General features: G+C 34.7%; 1 protein-coding gene, 1 long non-coding RNA gene and 1 pseudogene across 2 annotated transcripts; all 3 read left to right on the top strand.

Annotated features, from left to right (window-relative positions):
* The first annotated feature begins 818 nt into the window (after positions 1-818).
* On the top strand, positions 819-4,975 carry LOC146949753 (putative ubiquitin-conjugating enzyme E2 38). The gene is made up of 6 exons (XM_085745680.1): positions 819-994; positions 2,420-2,728; positions 2,832-2,895; positions 3,244-3,383; positions 3,479-3,790; positions 4,416-4,975. Exons 1-6 carry the CDS (start codon positions 920-922, stop codon positions 4,689-4,691), a joined length of 1,176 nt encoding a protein of 391 aa, XP_085601806.1. The 5' UTR covers positions 819-919; the 3' UTR covers positions 4,692-4,975.
* A 5,347-nt stretch (positions 4,976-10,322) lies between these two features.
* LOC146949752 (uncharacterized) lies at positions 10,323-11,326 on the top strand (annotated as a pseudogene).
* A 1,671-nt stretch (positions 11,327-12,997) lies between these two features.
* LOC146949751 (uncharacterized) lies at positions 12,998-13,810 on the top strand. Its single transcript, XR_015027374.1, has 2 exons — positions 12,998-13,052; positions 13,247-13,810. It is a non-coding gene; the product is annotated as an uncharacterized LOC146949751 (long non-coding RNA).
* The last annotated feature ends 5,275 nt before the right edge of the window (positions 13,811-19,085 follow it).

Genomic DNA, 19,085 nt, shown 5'->3' with positions numbered 1-19,085 from the left:
ATAGTAGGTACCCACGAGGATACAGGGCAGACACGTGTATCATATTTATCCAACGGGACGGAGATGGGTATCATACTATCCGTATCCATGGGTATCCATTGATATCCCTACATGCGGCCAAATTATGTGCTGCACCATGTGATAAGATGAGGTGAACCACCTTAGTGGACTTGGATTTGACTCGTTTATTGAGTCTTAATGTCATATTACTTTAGTCTCTATTATAAAAGAAAGATAACTTTTTAGATTCATTTCATAAATGATATATATAGTCTATATTAGAAACTAAATACTCCATTTATCAAATGAATCTTAAAAATATATTTTTTTCTTATATCAAAGATCAAATGGATTATTTTGAATGTGTTTTGCTGTTGAATGATCTCAAGATAATTGAGCCGGGCATTTTAGGGGTTTACCATTACAACTACTCATGTTAACTAGTGGCTTAAAGCATTATTTAAGAACTTTAAATGGTACTCACTTTTTATAAAAATTTGTGTAATAAAGTACATTGAAAATTGAAAACTTTGACATTTGATTATTATTTTTTTTTGGTCAAGTAGCCTAGTGGCTAGAGAAATTCACCTTAAAGATGAATAAGTGGGGTGTCCGGGGTTCGAACCCCGGCCCCTGCACAAATTGTGCATTATCCCTTACCAAATGAGCTAAGCTCATGGGGACCGACTATTTAATTTAGAATGATTGTCCATATTTATTTATATTTTGACAAAAACTACTGATAATATATTTTTGTTTTTTATATTATTTTAGTACTATCAAAAATATTATTTCCATTTTTTTAGTCTCTTCGTTTCACTCTTTTCTCTTCTTTCTGTGTTTACACCTCGAACAAAACCTTCAAACTTTTCTCACTCACTAACTAATTCTTCCTCTCAAAGGGTTTGATTTGATCATCATGGACCCTGATGTCGTTGAAATTCCTCCACCAATTCACCAACACCCTCCTCGACTCAAAAAGCAGAAGAAACAGGTACTTTCTTATATTGTTTGAATTTTCTATTTAAAGTTTTGATTTTTATTAAAATCTTAATCATGGGTTTTCACTTTTCAATCATGATCATTATTTATGCCCCCTGACTTTCCAGTTTCTGCTTTAAAGTTTTGATTTTTATTAAAATCTTAACCTGGGTTTTCACTTTTAATCCATGATCATTATTTATGTCCCCTGATTTTCCAGTTTCTGCTTTGAAGTTATTAACTTTGCTGATGCATATTGTTACTGCTCCTTTGATTTTTGTTGTTGCTTCATGTGAGCTTTGTTAGTACTAGAATCGGTTTACCAATAGAATGTCCTGATTGCAACATTTGTAATTTTGGTTATTTCTCATATACTGAGTGAATAGTGGTTTTGCTATTTTTTTACTTCTAACAAAAGGAGGTATAACCCTTTGGATATATTGTTTATGGTTTAAATTTAGGTTGTTATATTTTTTTACTGATCAGGGCTGTGATTGTTGCTGCGACATTAGGTTTTTGATGTATGCAGCCGCGGTCACAATCAACCCTGATTAAGGACCGTGGCTGTGAGTGTGACCATAGTAGTCAATAGCGGTCAATAGCGCCGCTATAGCGGCCGCGCGGTGCGGTGCGGTGCCGGAGCACTACGCAACAAGCCATAGCGTTGCGGTGTGAGATAGCGGCGCAACGCTTCGTAGCGGTTTTGCAGTTTAGAACCGCTATTTCATTTTAAGAGAAAATACAAAATTGTCCTTGGTTTAAAAAAAAAATAAGGGTATTTCTGTAAATCTTCCTCTGCTTTTCTGTAAAACTTATTCACCTCTGCTGTAAATCTTCCTCTACTTTGTCGTGTTTGCTCTGTTATCCTGTTATTTTTTTGTTTAACAATCTCAAAACTCTGTTATCCTGTTACTTTTTTGTTCTAGTTTTCTTTGTTATTATTGATTCCAAACTCCATTCTGCTCTCTCTGTTTCTGTTTGTAGTTTGTACAAACAATCCTCTGTTTTGTTCATATAAAACTCTATTCTGCTCTCTCTGTTTCCTTATTTTTGTTGTTTTTGTTTTTATGAAATAGCGGTCATAGCGCTATGCGCTATCCCGCTATAGCATTTTTGGGGTCGGCCGCTACGCGCCGCTATCCGCTATTAACTACTATGAGTGTGACCACAATTGTAGAGGAACTAGACCGCAATTTTAGTTGCATGAACTCTAATTAAGGTATAGTTTTACAGTTTGAGGAGGTTTGTTTTGGTTTTCGAAGTAGAGAGGACTGTCTAAGGAGGTTCCTTTGTTGTTATGAAGCTACTGGTACTTTTCGAAATAAGGGGCTAATAACCATAAGTTCCTTTTTATTTTTTTATCTCTGTTTTATAATTGTTTCTGAAATTCTTATCTTTTTCTTTACAAACAAATGATCATTGTTTGTTACTTTTGTAGTCCATTGTCCATGATGTGATTGACATTGACGGCGGCGACAATGATGATGATGATTTAATGGTAATTGGTGAAATAAGTCGTAAACGTAAAAAGGGGAAGACACTTGAAGAGGACGTGCTTGGTGAAACCAGTGTTCTCAAATCTACCAGAGCTGGACGTAATAGAGCAGCTGTTGTTCCCCCGGGTTTGACAATCACCGATGAACCTGAAAATGAAACTCTGAAGAAACTTCGAAGTTTTAAGCAATTTGACGCTGTCGCAGACAGTTCAGACCATTACTTTATTAAAAATAATTCCTCCATGAAGCAGGTTAGTTTTTATTCTATTTGTTTATTTAAATTATTTTAAAGACATACTTTGTTTAGTTCTAGTCTTAATTATATGGATTTACATAATACCTTTTTATGAGCAGAATCCAAAGAGTTGGGCTAAGAAAGTCCAGGAACAGTGGAAAATTTTGGAGGAGCATTTGCCGGGTGAGTTTAGTATTCCTGATACTATATAGCTTGTAATATCACATTTAGTATTCAATATACTTTTGGACCTGATGAACTTTATTAATGCGTATGTCCGATCATAGTTGATTTTTTCTACCAAATCCCGTTCATAGCTATTGAAATGGTTGGTCTAGTTCCTGTCTTATCGAAAGGGTATTGGCTTTCCTTACAATACATCCTTATTGAATAGTGCCATAGGTTGTGTTCACTCCGTATATTTGTTCAGACGTTTGGAAACAAGAAATTGTAAACACTTTAGTGTGAAACCTGTTTCTGGCAAATTGCTCAACCTGACCATATCTGTGACTTTTTTGTAATGCTCATCAGATACAATATTTGTGAGAGTCTTCGAATCAAGGATGGATCTCATGAGGGCTGTGATTATTGGAGCAGAAGGGACTCCTTACCATGACGGTCTTTTCTTTTTTGATGTTTACTTTCCCCCTAAATATCCCAATGTACCCCCGGTATGTGGTTGATGATACTTTATCTGACTGACATTATTTTCTTGTTCACTCTTTTTAATTCAATTCCGACAACGGGTCCATTTTTTTCATGGCAGCAAGTCCACTACCACTCTGGAGGTCTTCGGCTCAACCCTAATTTGTATGGCTGTGGCAAAGTATGCCTCAGTCTACTTAACACCTGGTCTGGCAGCAAGAATCAGAAATGGACTCCAGGTGTTTCGACAATGCTACAGGTTCTAGTCTCCATACAAGGTCTAATCTTGAATGCAAAGCCTTACTTCAATGAACCTGGATGGGCACCTTCGAAAGGCAAACCGGGTGGTGAAGCGAGTTCCCTGCAGTATAATGAGAATACATTCACTCTATCGCTGAAGACAATGATGTATACGATAAGAAAGCCTCCAAAGGTTTGGTTCTACTCTTGGTTCATTTCTTTTATATATCTGCTAAGTTTGCTTTGCCACGTTATTCTTGTAGCACTTAGTTTTTTTTTTCTTCATATAATATAAATTTTTTCAATTTAATGAAGTATTACCATACATTTTTTTGGTTATAAAGCTAATGAAAAAGAAAAACAACCAAGAAAAAGGTAGAAAAACTAAGATCTATGGAACCAAGTTCCCTTATAGTCCGGAGGAATGGACCATGATATCGGAGCTAGAAGAAGCTCCTAGCTTAGATAGAAAGTCTGCACTACTATTTCTTTCTCCGAGGGTGTGAGTGTTGCAAACATGCCAATCTTTATGAAGATCTTTGATGTCTTGGATCAAAGTAGCACACTTGTGAAACCTTGGCGTTTGATCTTGAAGGATATTAACACAATGAAGAGATCTTTGCTTAACCATACATCTGATTATATTTCACAGTAGCATTATGTTATAATTTTATTTTCTAAATACCTACACAAATATCAATGTGGTGATATATGATTGGATTTTTGTATTTTCTTTTACACCGTCATTGCAAAGTATTTAAAATCTTTTTTCTTTCTTGGAGTTCAAGCAACTGATTTACGTCATTTTTTGTTTTCAGAATTTTGAAGACCTTGTTATAGGGCATTTCTACAGCCGAGCACATGATATTCTGGCGTCATGTAAAGCATACATGGAAGGTGTTCAAGTTGGTTGTTTGGCGAAGGGCGGGGTTCAAGATGTTGATGAGGGTGAAGGAAAGTGCTCAGATAAATTTAAGGCTGATTTAGTTGGACATGTGAATAATCTTGTCAAAGAGTTTGAAAGAATTGGAGTTAAGGATTGTGAGAAATTCACGACTGCGCCGGTACCACGGAGCACCACTGCCAGGAAATGACTCGCTTAACCACATGAGTTTGATCAAGGAACATTAGTTTTTAAAACCCAATATTGAGACTGATGATTATTTAAGGCTTTAGTACATCACCTGCATCTAGGTTTTTGATTTTACATTAATTAAGTAGTTCCAGGTTTTTGATTTTTCATTAATTAAGTAGTTAAAACTTAACATAATTGTATATACTAGTTGCATATAATTATTGATTAGTTTATTAAGACTACATTTTGCATCATCATAACTTGTTTCTTGCTATAAAAGAAAGTAAGCAAATCTAGTTTATATTTTTCGTTGTAATTAGTTAGTAATTATAGAAATTTTATATTATTTTTCACTTTGTTTAATTTTTCTGGATCCCAGAGTTATACAATCACCCCTTCCTAAACTTAAACACATTTTTATTGATAATAGTTGCAATTTATTCATGATTATCATTCAAACCCGAAGCTTGAATCAAATAAAATTGGGAATTCAGTTCCAACCAAACGGTTAATAAAAATATCGAGTGCTCAATATTGAGAGTTCAAAATAAAAGATGGTCAAAGCCTCCAATAAACGAGTCAAGATTACGTGATTCGTTGAAGGTAATCTAGTGTGGAATTCATCTGTGGAATTCATCAATTGAGATTGAAGATCTTAAGTTTGGGAAACAACTCAACATAAGCATAAATAGAAAGTATTTAGAGGAACATAAGCATAAAATATTGAATAGAATGAATATTCCATTAATGTTCTAAATAGTTGGTACCTACATGCTGACTACCTAGCCGATTCAAAGAAATATACACAAAAAGCCAGAAGATTGATCTTGAATAGTCTCCTCACCTACAATTGCCTAACCCAGAAGAATGGAATACACCCCATCGGTTGCCATTAGCTGAGATAGTAAAACCCTAAAGGCAGTCACTTTATCCATGTCAATAGGGATGTCTCCTTGTAGCATCACATCCATTTTATCAAGATTTGCTTGCAGTGATGAAGAAACTACTACTGGGAGATCAGCCTCAACAAAATATCGCCCTAGTTATCCTTCTAGGATACATATCGACAAAGGAGGGGTCATAGACGGTGAATCAAACTATCTTGGTGTTTGCACAAAGATAAGATAAGAATTCTTTAGCGGATTAAAATAATTCACATTTCGAGGCTTAAACATGAAGACGACTTACCTTCACAACATAACTCCAAGATGGTTCAGAAGTAGAAGGTTCCCAATTGTGGATTTCGTTGTGCTTTGACCTATTTTTTAAGTCAAAGATTGTCTTTCGTGTTTCTTCTCTCCCTCGTTCTCTGAATTATTGAGCTTATTGCCTGCAAAACAAAAGAGTTAGAGAAACAAAATTGTACAACAAAAGAAAATATCAAGAGTACCTAACTGGACAACCGAAATAACTCGACTCCTGGTATTTGGTCTTGTAGACGAAGGACACAACATATTGGTATGTTAGATTTCCCAAATGAAGGAGGACAAAAGATTCCAAGAAAATAAGGAAAGATTGAGTTATAGATGAGGGATATTCAGGAAAAGAAGATAAATGGTTAAAGTGAGGAACACACACTATTTGATTAAGATTATTTTGAAAGATGGTTTATCTGATGACCAGACAAAGCTATCACTAAAATCACTCGAGGAGGTCATGATTACCGTCCAAGTACTAAAATATGCGAGACTTAATAAGTATAGGGTTTCTAACAACTATTTTTTTTTTTTTGTTTTACGATGCAATGTTGACACCATTCTTGCACATTAATTACTATTTACCTCGCATCATTTCACATATCATAGTTAACCAATAATGCAATGTGGGGGTATTCGTTTACACCTAAAAATAAATTACATGTTATTTAAAATCAACAAAAAAATGATTTACGGCGAGACGAGTTTCCTTCAGCCGATGAAAGGTTTTGTGAGTGCAAATACAGTCGAATACGAGTTAGTTGAATCTTACTCAAGTCTACTAAGGTCTATGAAGATCGTGAAGATATCAAACTTAATCAAAACTCAATGGAGTTAGAAAATCAAACAATTTACTCGTGCTCTATTTTTATAGCACCATTAACCGAAGAAACCTATGAGCATGGATCCATGTTATGAGGAAATTAGCGCACATGTGAATAATATCAACAAAATATGCCGCAAAACTGAAGATATCAAGCTAAACGTGGGGCACCATGCATGTCCCCCACAACGAGAGAACTCACGCATTACCAGTGTAAATAGCTGATCAAGGCTAATTTCTGTATGTCACGTCATTTTGGTTATTAAGACTTATGTTTGCCTATAAATGAACTAGTAATTTTTTTGTGACACACACATAGTCAATCAAACAGGCTAGTTTATGCATTTCTATCCCTTTATCTTTATGTCGTCATCTTTCATTTATGAATTTCTTAGTTTAGTACCTTGTACACAAAAAATACCATACTTAACGCTCTTTAGATTAGTTAAGAAACTCACAATAGAGGGACAATGTTCCTTCCTCAGTGTAATCGCTTGAAAAAAGATAATCACTCTGAGAACTATTAGCCAATAATTTAGTTAACATTCAAATTCGACAATAAGTTGTAAAACGGCAGACCTTTAATCCAAAAAATTTGGTTTTGCGTCCTATTAGGTCCTTTAGAGGACTGTAAAGGTATATCCCTTGTAAGATTTTATGAGTCCTAAGATATCTTCTATCTTAGAATGAAGCAGAATTCTTTCACTCCAAATTTTCATAAGAAATGAAAATTTCATAAGAGATGAAAATTCGGTCCCAAACACAAGATAAAATTTAGCCAAATTTCTTCAAAAAAAGCTTGCGTTAAAGTGAACTTGGCAACAAAAGCAGTTTTATTAAAAATGATTAGATAACCAAATTTCATGACACTTATCTATTAAAAATGATTGAAATAATCATATGAAATTCCCCCAATTACTTTTAAATATTAGATAACCAAAGTTTTGATTACAATCATGGCTACTATGATCTACTCCCTCCGTTTCAAAATGAGTGTCGTTTTAGGTGTTTACACACATATTAAGAAATGCAATGATTAAAAGAAAGAGAATGGTTATTTTACCAAATTATCCTTATTAACTATTGGTTAGTTTTAAAAGTAATACTTTGGAATTAGTGTGCAGAGTATTAATTGGAGGGTACAATTGACAAGAAAAAGTTATTATTGCATTGAAAACTGAAAGCGACACTCATTTTGAAACAATTTTTTTTGGCTAAAGCGACACTCATTTTGAAACGGAGGGAGTATTTCACTTTGCAGATAGAGCTCAAACCACCACTTTTGGGAATCTTTTTGCATTTTCTCAAGTTATAAATCTAGAGAGAGATCTATATAGAAATAGCGGAAGGCGGAGAAGATCATAGCAACGTCTTCAACGTCAACTCGTATAGTTTGTCATAAGTTTATTTTTTAGATACGTATCAGACATTTCAAAAGTCTATGTGACATATCAACATGTTTAAAAGTCTATTTTGTATAAACACATTTAAATAAATAATATAATAATATATGTTTAAATAGCTTCGTAGACAAATGAGATTAAACCCTCCTTTATATATAACATGATATTTTAAAAACTTTGTACGCAATATCTTTTTTCAATTGTAGTTTATAAATTATAAACATAGATTTAAATATGCAAAAATCTATTGTAGACTAATAGGTTTTAATTGCTGAAAAGGTTAATAATTTTATAATTTAATTAAAAATAAAAAATTTAAAATAATAATAATATTAATAAAAAAAATTATATTTATTTATGTAAGTCGATTATGTAGACCTAAAAGATTTTATATATATATATATATATTGTGCCTTTACTTTTTCAACTAAATAGACTTCTACAACAACCTTAGTTTGACCTCTTACACTAATATAACAAACAATCTTATTTTTATATATCTAAATTATATATAAAGAGAAGACGTGATTTTACAATGATTTCTCTCCAAAAAATATTTACAGTGATTTTTTCATGAATAATGCCATGTATCCCGACATTTGTTGACCTGACAAATTCACGACCGTGTGAAATAACATGATCATCACCTCTTTTGATTTTTTTTCCCGCACATGCACTTCATATAAAGGGAAGATTTGACAGCGGAAAATAATTTGGGAAGCTCTCTGGACGAAATGTTTCGCTTTAAATAGCAGTAGTCATTTTTCATTCTCAATTATACTTTTAAACAAATTTATTTATAAAAATGTTATACGATTCCCTCAAAAAAATAGTTATATGATTGGTGTCATTGAAAAATTTCTTAAAAATTGCAGTTCGTAATTTATACATTAGCGTAGTAATAAAAAGAGTGAATAGATCAATATATACTAGCTTAATAAAAAGAGTAAATAGATAGACACGGAGAGGCATTTGAGCGCAAGTTAAAAAAAAAAAAAATAGATCCCCCGTGAGCTTAACTCAGTTGATTAGGAATATATGGAAGGTTGGGTTTCAAACTCCGGCCACCACAACAAAAAAAGTGTGTTTTTGTGAGCTTAACTCAGTTGACGAGACAATGCATAATATATGCAAGGTCGAGGTTCAAACCTCGGCAAAAAAACACAAAACAAGAGTCTGCCTTAACCGAGCTAGCTTGACCTAGTTGCCTAGTAGACTAGACAGTAGACTCACCTGGTTGCCTATTCCCACGCCCAAATTCTCATATTCTTTCTTTACGTGTGAGTGATGTGTTGTGTGTAGCACCCCGCGCAAAACCATTGCTTCTCTGGTTTTCGTCACACACAACAAAAAAGGGTTTCGTTTGATTAAGGTTTTTGCTTGATGGACCCTGACGTTGTTGAAATTCCTCCTCCAACTCACAAACATCCTCCTAGATTCAAAACACACAAGAAACATGTAGTTTCTATCTTTGTTTTGTATAATTTTTTGTTCCTTTTATCTGGTTTTGTTATATTTTTTTATATACGGATGAATAGTGATTTTGCTATTTTTTTTTATGATAAAAAGTGGTACAACGCTTTGGATTTGTTGTTTATGATTTAGGGTTTAAATTTTAAAAACTGATCTAGGGCTGTGACTGTGGCTGCAACGTTTAGGTTTTCGATGCATGCAGCCGCGATCGCAATTGCAGCAGCATCAACCCTATTTTGTGAAGGATTGTAGCGCAATATGTCGGGTTTTTTGCCCTCCCCGATCCCCCAATGATAACATTGCTTCTGATTGTGATAGGCCATTGGTTATTTGTTATCGACTCATCGTTAACATACCTATTTGTTATAGGCCATTGGTGAAACGTATCTAGTCATTGAACTTAGGAAACTGTAGAATCAAACAGCTGTGTGTTTGATAGTGGTTTCTTTTACCGTTGCGCCAAAACTCCCCTTTTCTAATACCGACAAAATAAATAAATTATTTTAAAAACCTAGAAAAACAATTTAGGCTCTTGCTGTAGGGTGAGTTTGTGAGAAGTAAAGGAAATAAAGTGAGGTTTCTGTTGGTTTATCAAGGTTTGTTTTGGTTTTCTTTGTTGTTATGAAGCTACTGATACCTTTAGAAACTAGGGGCTAATATTTGATCATAAGTTCCATTTTATTTTATAAATGTTTCTAAAAGTCTATATTTTTCTGTACCAACAAATAATCATTGTTCGTTATTTCTGTAGTCCATTGTCCATGATGTGATTGACATTGACGACGGTGACAATGATGATGATGATTTAATGGTACTTGGTGAAATAAGTCGTAAATGTAGCAAGGGGAAAGAACTTGAAGCCATTCATGAGGGTTATTGTGATCAACAAGTTGTGGTTTGTATAAGATGTTATTTGCTATATCTTGCAGTATATTAATGTTATCATTTTGTTCGCAATCCTTTTGATGAATCGTTTGGTTTTACTTTTTAGCAGTCTATTATGGTAAAAAATGGAACAGTTAGCGCGATTCAGCCTTCTAACGATCAACCTTCAGTATCACATGATGTAATCGATGTTGATAGCTATGGTTCTGATCCATCATTATTTGCTATATCTTCTGGAACAAAATCGTCTTCTAAGGCTTGCCCTAGTAAGAAGATATCACGTGCATCACCGTGCTTTGGGCATGACTTGAGTAATTCATTGGGAGTAGAGTCATCTAAGTCTCTTCAGTTTATGAAATCTTTCCATTGTAAAGTGAAGTCTGCTTTTTCCGGTTCAAAAAACTGCGGTTTGGCTGACGGTCCAGATGCAATGAAGCTGCCACATGGAGGTAAGTCGTCATATTTGGAGCAATTTGAAAGTGATAAGAAGGGAACTGGCAGTAGCAGTTCATTCCAATCAAATTTCAATGGACAGGATGGTTCATTGTATCCTTCAGGAATAGAATGAGGAAATCCATGGTTTAAGAGTTCTCATTACATGGATGCCACTCCTGGACGTAATGGAGCAGCTGTGGTTCCCCCAGATTTGACAATCACTAATGAACCCGAAAATGAAACTCTGAGGAAACTTCAAAGTTTTAAGCAATTTGACACTGTCACCGACACTTCAGACCATAACTTTATTGAAAATATTTCCTTCATGGAAGATATTAGTTTATATTTTTCAAAGAGTTGGGCTAAAAAAATCCAGGGAGAGTGGAGGATTTTGGAGAAGCATTTGTCGGGTGAGTTTAGTATTCGTGACACAAAATAGCTTGAATGTCATATCACATATCACATTTAGAATTCGATTTACATTTTCGAGCCAATGGACTTTACCGTATGAGCTGTATTCAATCATTGTTTATTTTTTTCCTATCGAACTCCATTTTTTGCTATTGAAAGGGTCGGTCCGGTTCCTGTCTTTTCGAAAGGGGTTTTGGCTTATTTTCTTTATAATACATCCTCATGGAAAGATTGCCAATTTTTCCTTCTGCGGTTTCCACTCCAGATTTATTTTTCTTCTGAAATTAGAACCAAGAACTTAGAACTTCTAAATATCATAGTGCAAAACATGCTTCTGGCATATTGCGTAACCTGACCATTTCTGTCTTTTTTCTTTAATGCTCATCAGATACAATATTTGTGAGAGTCTGCGAATCAAGGATGGATCTCTTGAGGGCTGTGATTATTGGAGTAGAAGGGACTCCTTACCATGACAGTCTTTTCTTTTTTGATGTACCCTTTCCAAGTGGCTATCCCAATGTACCCCCGGTACGTGGTTAAGAATACTTTATCTGACAGACGTTGTTTTCTTGTTAACTCTTTTTAATTCAATTCTAACAAAAGGGTGTTATTTTCGTGGCAGCTAGTCCACTACCACTCTAGAGGTCTTGGGCTCAACCCTAATTTGTATGCATGTGGCAATGTTTGCCTCAGTCTACTTGGCACATCGCACGGCGACGAGAATCAGATGTGGACTCCAGGTGTTTCGACAATGCTACAGGTTCTAGTCTCCATACAAGGTCTAATCTTGAACGCCAAGCCTTACTATAATGAACCTGGATATGAAAATATGAGTGGCACACGAGATGGTGAAAAGAAAGCCCTACAGTATAATGAGGATACATTCATTTAGGGCTGGACAGCGGACGGTTCCGGACGGGTTTCGGTTTCAAAATCCGGAACCGTGCAAACCGTCGGTTGGAAATTTACAGTCCGCTGCCGGCCGTTTAAAAGTTTCGGTTACGGCGGTGTCGGGTTGCGCGGTCTACGGTTAAAGCGGTCGAGTTGAATCGGTTCTGATCCAACAACGTTGAAAATTTTAGTGAAGAAAAATTCCAGATCATAAAAATTCCAGAAAAAACTAATAAACACCATTGATGATGAAAAAGGGAGGAGAAGATGATGTCATAGTTGTGTTCTAAGATACAACTATTTTGATTCAAATTTGTAGATCCATAGTTAAACTAACAGATCTAGTAACAAAGAAGTAGCAAGAAGAAGATGATGGTTGAGAGAAGGTGGTGGATGAACAAGAACATTGCTGAAAGAGAGAAAGAGATGTACAGTAGAATGACATGTGATAAAAATAAAATGATGAAATAAAAAGAAATGAGGAAGGGAGCATGTGATTTTCAAAATAAAAGGTATAAAGATGAGTTGAATTGAGAGTTCCTATGCCATAAAAAATGGGGTAGCGTGTACAAAGAAGAGTGGAAAGAGAAAAATTAATGGCTTATTAGTAATAAATAAATCAACCAGTCAAGTGATACTGCTACTGTCCGGACGGTTTCGGTGTTTCAACGGGCTGGATATTAAAAACCGAAGCCGACCAGTATTACCCAGTCTTAACCGAACCAGGAAACCCGATGACCCGCTGAACCCGGTTTGCTCCACCCGTTTGTCTTTTTATGCTTGCGGGTCGGCCCAATTTGTCCAGCCCTACATTCATTCTATTAGTGAGGACAATGATTTCTATGATAAGAAGTCCTCCTAAGGTTTGGTTCTACTCTTTGGTTTTTATTTTTTCTAATATAAAAAGGTTTTAATGTAACAAAGTTGAACATAAGGTTTGACTATGCTATATTAATGGATAAGTGTAATTATATTTTACACTGTCATTGCTAAGTATTTATAATCTTTTTCTTTCTTGAGGCTTAAGCAACTGATTTAGGTAATTTTTGGTTTTTAGAATTTTGAAGACCTTGTTGTAGGGCATTTCTACAGCAGAGCACATGATATCCTGGGATCATGTAAAGCATACATGGAGGGTGTTCGAGTTGGCTGTTTTGTCAAAGGCGGGGTTAAAAATGTTAACAAGCGAAAAAGAAACTGCTCAACTAAATTTAAGGCTGATTTAGTTGAATATGTGAAAATTCTTGTCAGAGAGTTTGAAAGAATTGGAGTTAAGGACTGTAAAAAATTCATGTCTCCAACTCCTCCGATACCGCGTACCACTCGCAGAAAGTGATTCGCTTAACTACATGATGGTGATCAAGAAACATTCTTTTTGAAAACCCAAGTTTGAGACACTGATTCTAAAGGCTTGTTACACATCAATTGCATGCAGGTTTTTTTTTGTTAACTTTTTACATTAATTAAGTAGTTGGAACTTAAACAAAACTATTAGAGATATCTAGTTTAGTTACAAGTAGTATTAGCCCTATTAGTATATATAGTTGTAACCTCCCCATAAGTGGGATAACTTTCTCATATTGTAATATTTCATTTTCCATCAATAGAAAGAATTTCATAAGCCTTTCTCTCCTTCATCAATGGATGCCATGTTCCATAACATGGTATCAGAGCTAATCTGGTATCCTCCTTGAAGGATTTTCCGATGCGTTTTCTCGAGAAAATCCATAATTTTCTCACATCCTTTTTCACTATTATTTTCTTGTTTCCTTTCTCGTCAGTTTTCACTATCAATTTACGATTCGTCGTGAGTTCGTCTTCGTTCTTTTCTTTTCTGTTGAATCGATCCTTTCTTCTTCTATTTCCTAATTCAATTTCCATTTTTCTCGTTCAATTGCGTGTTTTGTGTATCTTCTCCTTCGTGATTCTGTTCGTAATTCGGTTTGATTTTGTTTTCATGCAATTGAATCAAAAATTCGATTCTGATTCGTTTTCCTTGCTTTCTGTCCTTGATTCGTGTCGATTGAATTCGTTCAATTTGTACTCGTCGTATTTGTTTTTCAAAATTCTAATCATGTATCGTGATTCAGTTTGTGTCCATTTTCCCCAAATCTCCGAGTTCCGCGATTCCGAGTTCTTGTCCTTTGTTGATCGAACACTGATTCATCTCATGTTTTTCCGATTTCGAGTTGAACGATTTCTTGTTTCGTTCTTCTACATTGTTTCTTGTAACAGCTCTCATTCTGCTTCAATTTCATGTTCAGTTCATCAAACTGCTCACAAGGTGTTTCTTGAAATTCTTCAGTGAAGATAGATTGGTGATTGTGTTCAGTTTGAAATCTTTGTTGGCTTCTTCTCTTCAATTGTGATTGGTGTTGAGTATACTGAAAAATAAATCAGTAGTTTGGAAGCGCGTGGTATCGACTCAGACTCTTCTCATCAGAACTGGAATTCTGTCTTCTTCAGAAGCATTTTTGTATTCTTCAGAAGCTGTATTCTTCAAAAGTTGTATTCTTCAGAAGCTGTATTCTTCTCATGCACTTAATTCTTATCAGAAGCTGTATTCTTCAGAAGCTGTATTCTTCAGAAGCTGTATCCTTCTAATGCACCTAATTCTTCTCAGAAGCTGTATTCTTCAGAAGTTTTTTTTGTTCAGAAGCATTCTTTTTGTGTTTCTCTGTTCAGAAGCTGTTTTTGTTTCTACTGCAACTCAGAAGCAGAAACGCGTAAGAGACACAGAGTCTGAAGCTTCCTCACATGTTCTCAATTGTAATTTTCACTGTATTTCAAACTCAAATTGGTAAACTTTCCCACTTTGAGTTTGAGGGGGACTATTAGAACATAGTGTGAAGATAACTTGGAGAGCAAGTTATCTAGATAGCTTGGAGAGCAAGCAAGTTTGTTAGGGAGTTAGTTACTCCAACTCACTCCTATAAATACTTCACTCTATCGTACTCATTCATCATCTTTGGATATTGACTTTGAGATGGTTCTGAGGCTCACCTTTCAAATTCATTGTTTGAGGGCATTAGAGATTTATAAAACAAAATATTCTGATTCTATACAATTCTTGAGGTTTGTCTTTGATGTTCATCAGTTTTGTTGAAGACCAAACTGTTTGATTTGGAAGTTTGATGGTGAATCTGGCATTGCTTGATGTTTTCGTTTGAGATCCTTACACTTGTACTACACTGCTCTCATTTCAATTTTGTGGTGCAACACATTGTTGAATGCTGCTCTTAGTTGTTGTTTGTTGATTGAATATGATTTAGATGCTTGCTTCTGGCTTTCTTCATCAGTAGTTTTATGGATGCACAATTGTGCTAGTTTTTGGCAGATTGTCTTTACCACTTGGTTCCCTTCCTTTATGAGCTCTACATGGAACTTTCATGCCCTTGGTGTGGTATTTGGTGAGGTTTATGACTGTGGCTCAGTTTTGGATTGTTGGAAGATTCTTAGATTGATTACTTTTCCTCGGTTTCTTTGTCCTGGATCGTTGTTTGGAGTGCTTCATTATTGGAAGCATTGGTTTTGGCCTATAGTTTGAATGCATCAACATGGATTTGTTTTCTATGGTTTGAAGACACATCACATGGCTATGCATCTCTATTGGCTTGCTTTTGGTTTTTCTTGTCTCGGCTCGGCATTGAAGGGCATCTCTTTTATCTTTGGAACCTTGGTCTTGTTGCTTCATAGTACCTTTGGTGTGAAGTTTGTTCAACATATGACCTCCTTCCATTGTAGTCTATGGCTCTTCCTTGCACTTCTTTTCTTGTCTTGTGCTTCTGTTCATGATGGTTAAGACATGTTGATATGCTTCTGTCATGAATGGTTAAGCGTCGTTGTGCTTCTGTCCAAGGATGGTTAAGTGTCATTTTCTTCTTCTTCTTCTTGTGCTTCTATCTTGAGTGATTGAACACTCTTGATGGTTAAGCGTTGTGCCTTAATTGGCTTTGTTGATATTGGTTTCTACCGGATGGTGGTTAAGCGTTGCTTTGATGCTTCTTCCTTCAATTGGTTCAACCTTGAGTTGTGGTTGCTTCTTGTTGGATAAGCACTTGTTTGTTGACTTTGGTTTTTAGCCGATGTGTTTCCGGCACCTTTCCTTGTATTTTCATTTGCTTGATGTATTTCCTTGTATTTTCTCATTTCAAGTTGGAAGTGTTTTGAACACCTTCCAACTTGAGGGGGACTATTAGAGATATCTAGTTTAGTTACAAGTAGTATTAGCCCTATTAGTATATATAGTTGTAACCTCCCCATAAGTGGGATAACTTTCTCATATTGTAATATTTCATTTTCCATCAATAGAAAGAATTTCATAAGTTTTTCTCTCCTTCATCAATGGATGCCATGTTCCATAACAAAAACCATACATATAGATATATAGTTGCACGTAATTTTATTATTAGTAGTTTTGTTAGGATTACATTATGTTTGGTTGATCATCTTTTATTACTTACTCTTGAAGAGAGGCAAATAAATCTATTATTTATTTTCCATCTTTGTTAGTAATTACCAAATATTGATGTTAATTTTTACTTTTTTATGGTTACATGTTAATTTCTACTTTGTTTAGTCTCTTTTTTTTATTACATAGTTATATCGTCACCGCTACGTATAATTAGACACATTTTATCTGTAAAAATCCTATCTATATAACTATTTATTGACAAATGTGGCTTCTCATATCGAGTCAAAGTGAAAACCTATAGCTGCAATTTATTGAGGTTGATATACTCTATATAACCATTTTTTTTTTGTAAGGATACTCTATATAACCATTTATTTGTTTCATTATATGTATGATGATATGAAAACTTTTCATGCATCAATAACAACATATGTTTCGTAAAAGTTTGGATCCTCTCAAGTGAATGGAGAATCTAGTGAAATATTGGCCACACAAAAATAAAAAAGTTAGGAATTTTAAATATTAAAAATAGGCTTTAAGGGTGTAAGTTGCACCATACAAAAAACCATGAGGGATTATCACTTCAGAGAATCCATTTTTGTTCTATATTGATATGTACCATAAATTACAATTAATTTAATTTATCATAAATTTTCTCACACATTTATATACAATATATTCAAATGACACATTAAACATTTCTTTTTTAAGCCGTGAAATATATTCAAGAGTTGATATCTCACTTCTCCATATTTATGAGAGTTTCATCGCTAAAAGAAATGTGAACCTTAAATTCAAATGCAAATAAAAAAAATAGGTCTTTTAACAAAACATACTTTTACTATATCATTATATAAGAAGTTTGTTAAGGACAAATCATTCGACATAATTCGAGTTTAATTTACGTTGAAACAATCCTTGGTCACACTTGATTTAGCTTCCGATTATACACATGGTCCCACTTCGCTCAGGTTAAATTTTAAATATTAACAAGGAAACAAGGATTGTTTCAAGTGTTAATAGTTGATAATCGTTCAGTGTTAATATATGGTCTTGTTGAATTTTTGTCTTGGTCACACTTGATTTAGCTCCCGATTAAATAGGGATAAATTTCCTAACTTTTCATCATTATGCATAGAAAATGTTAATATTTATGTATGTATATTAACCTCAAGTGAGGTTCTTTTGTTATAGAGAGGAATATTGGCTCCAATTCCATTTCTTAAAGCAACTTGGTCTGTAATCTATAGTTGCAATAGTTGGGCATGAAATCCATTTAAGCGATATCAAATGCTCCACAAGAAGTTTTACCCTGTACCCCTAGATATACCTTCACTTATAATTCCAATTACTTTTACCCTTTCGTACATTTGTTTAGTCTACAGTGACACCTCTGATAGGTGGAAAATATGATGGTTGCTCTTTTGGTCCCCAAAAATGCACAAATTGATCGGGAGATAACTCCCAAAAATATAATGCGTGTCGTTCTCATCAAACCTTCAATCCTAAAATGGATGAAATGTTGGGGTTAAATAGGGAACCGGAATCGAATCATCCAAGTAAAAACTGCCCGAGCTTCCAAAGAAGAACTGTACTTCGCCGGACGTGACGAAGAAGGTGGCGATGTCGAAGATCACTGACAACGTCAACATCAGCGAGGTGTCGAACTGGGTTTACATAGTTACATCCGTGCTTCTTCTGCTGCTTGGTGGGGGGTATTTCCTCTGGAAGAGAGCAGGAAATGGCTGGAATGGACGAAGTTCCCGCAGGAGCAAGAGCAACGTGTATTTTAACTTTATTCTATTTGGATTTGGATAAATACATTGCTGAATTTAAATGATATATTTGTATATTTAAAATAGAATTATTTGACTTTTTTAAACAATGACTTCTTAATTTAGCAACACCCAAATAATAATAATTATGACTTTACATATTGATTTGTTGTTCCAAAAATGAAATGGAAAAAAAGTCCTTGTAGAAAATCCTTAATAGGATTCAGTTAAGAATTATTAAATTAGTGAATCAATCCCAATTACAACAAAATAAGTTTTGCAGATAAGTGTTTTTTATTTTGACAAGGTTTATATGGGTTTTGACAAAACTACCCTTCATTAAAAGATGAAATACCAAAACTATTCTGCCACATGGGGGGTGTACAAGAGTGTGTTGCCAGCTAAGTGTGTTCACCTATCAGGACTCTACATTTTTATGTCAACCTTGCTATTATTCCCAAAATAACTTCAATTTGTGGGCTCTGTATTATTACTTTTTAGGTTAGTACTCATTGTACTCTTATTTGTTATAAGAAATTGTTTTCCTTTGGGGTAGTTTTTGAAGTTTTTCTTAAGGATATACTCAACGTTTTGAGGGTTTGAGGTTATTGATCATTCATCGAAAAGCTTCGAAGAATGATCAAAAGCATTTGCGAGATTTGAAAAGGGAAATGATGGAACAAGACAACATGGTTCTAATAATCCAA

The sequence above is a fragment of the Medicago sativa genome, chromosome 2, assembly GCF_051527215.1.
Source record: "Medicago sativa cultivar Bolivia chromosome 2, Bolivia_mono, whole genome shotgun sequence".
NCBI classification, from domain to species: Eukaryota; Viridiplantae; Streptophyta; class Magnoliopsida; order Fabales; family Fabaceae; genus Medicago; species Medicago sativa.
This window is presented reverse-complemented; position numbering and strand designations above follow the sequence as displayed.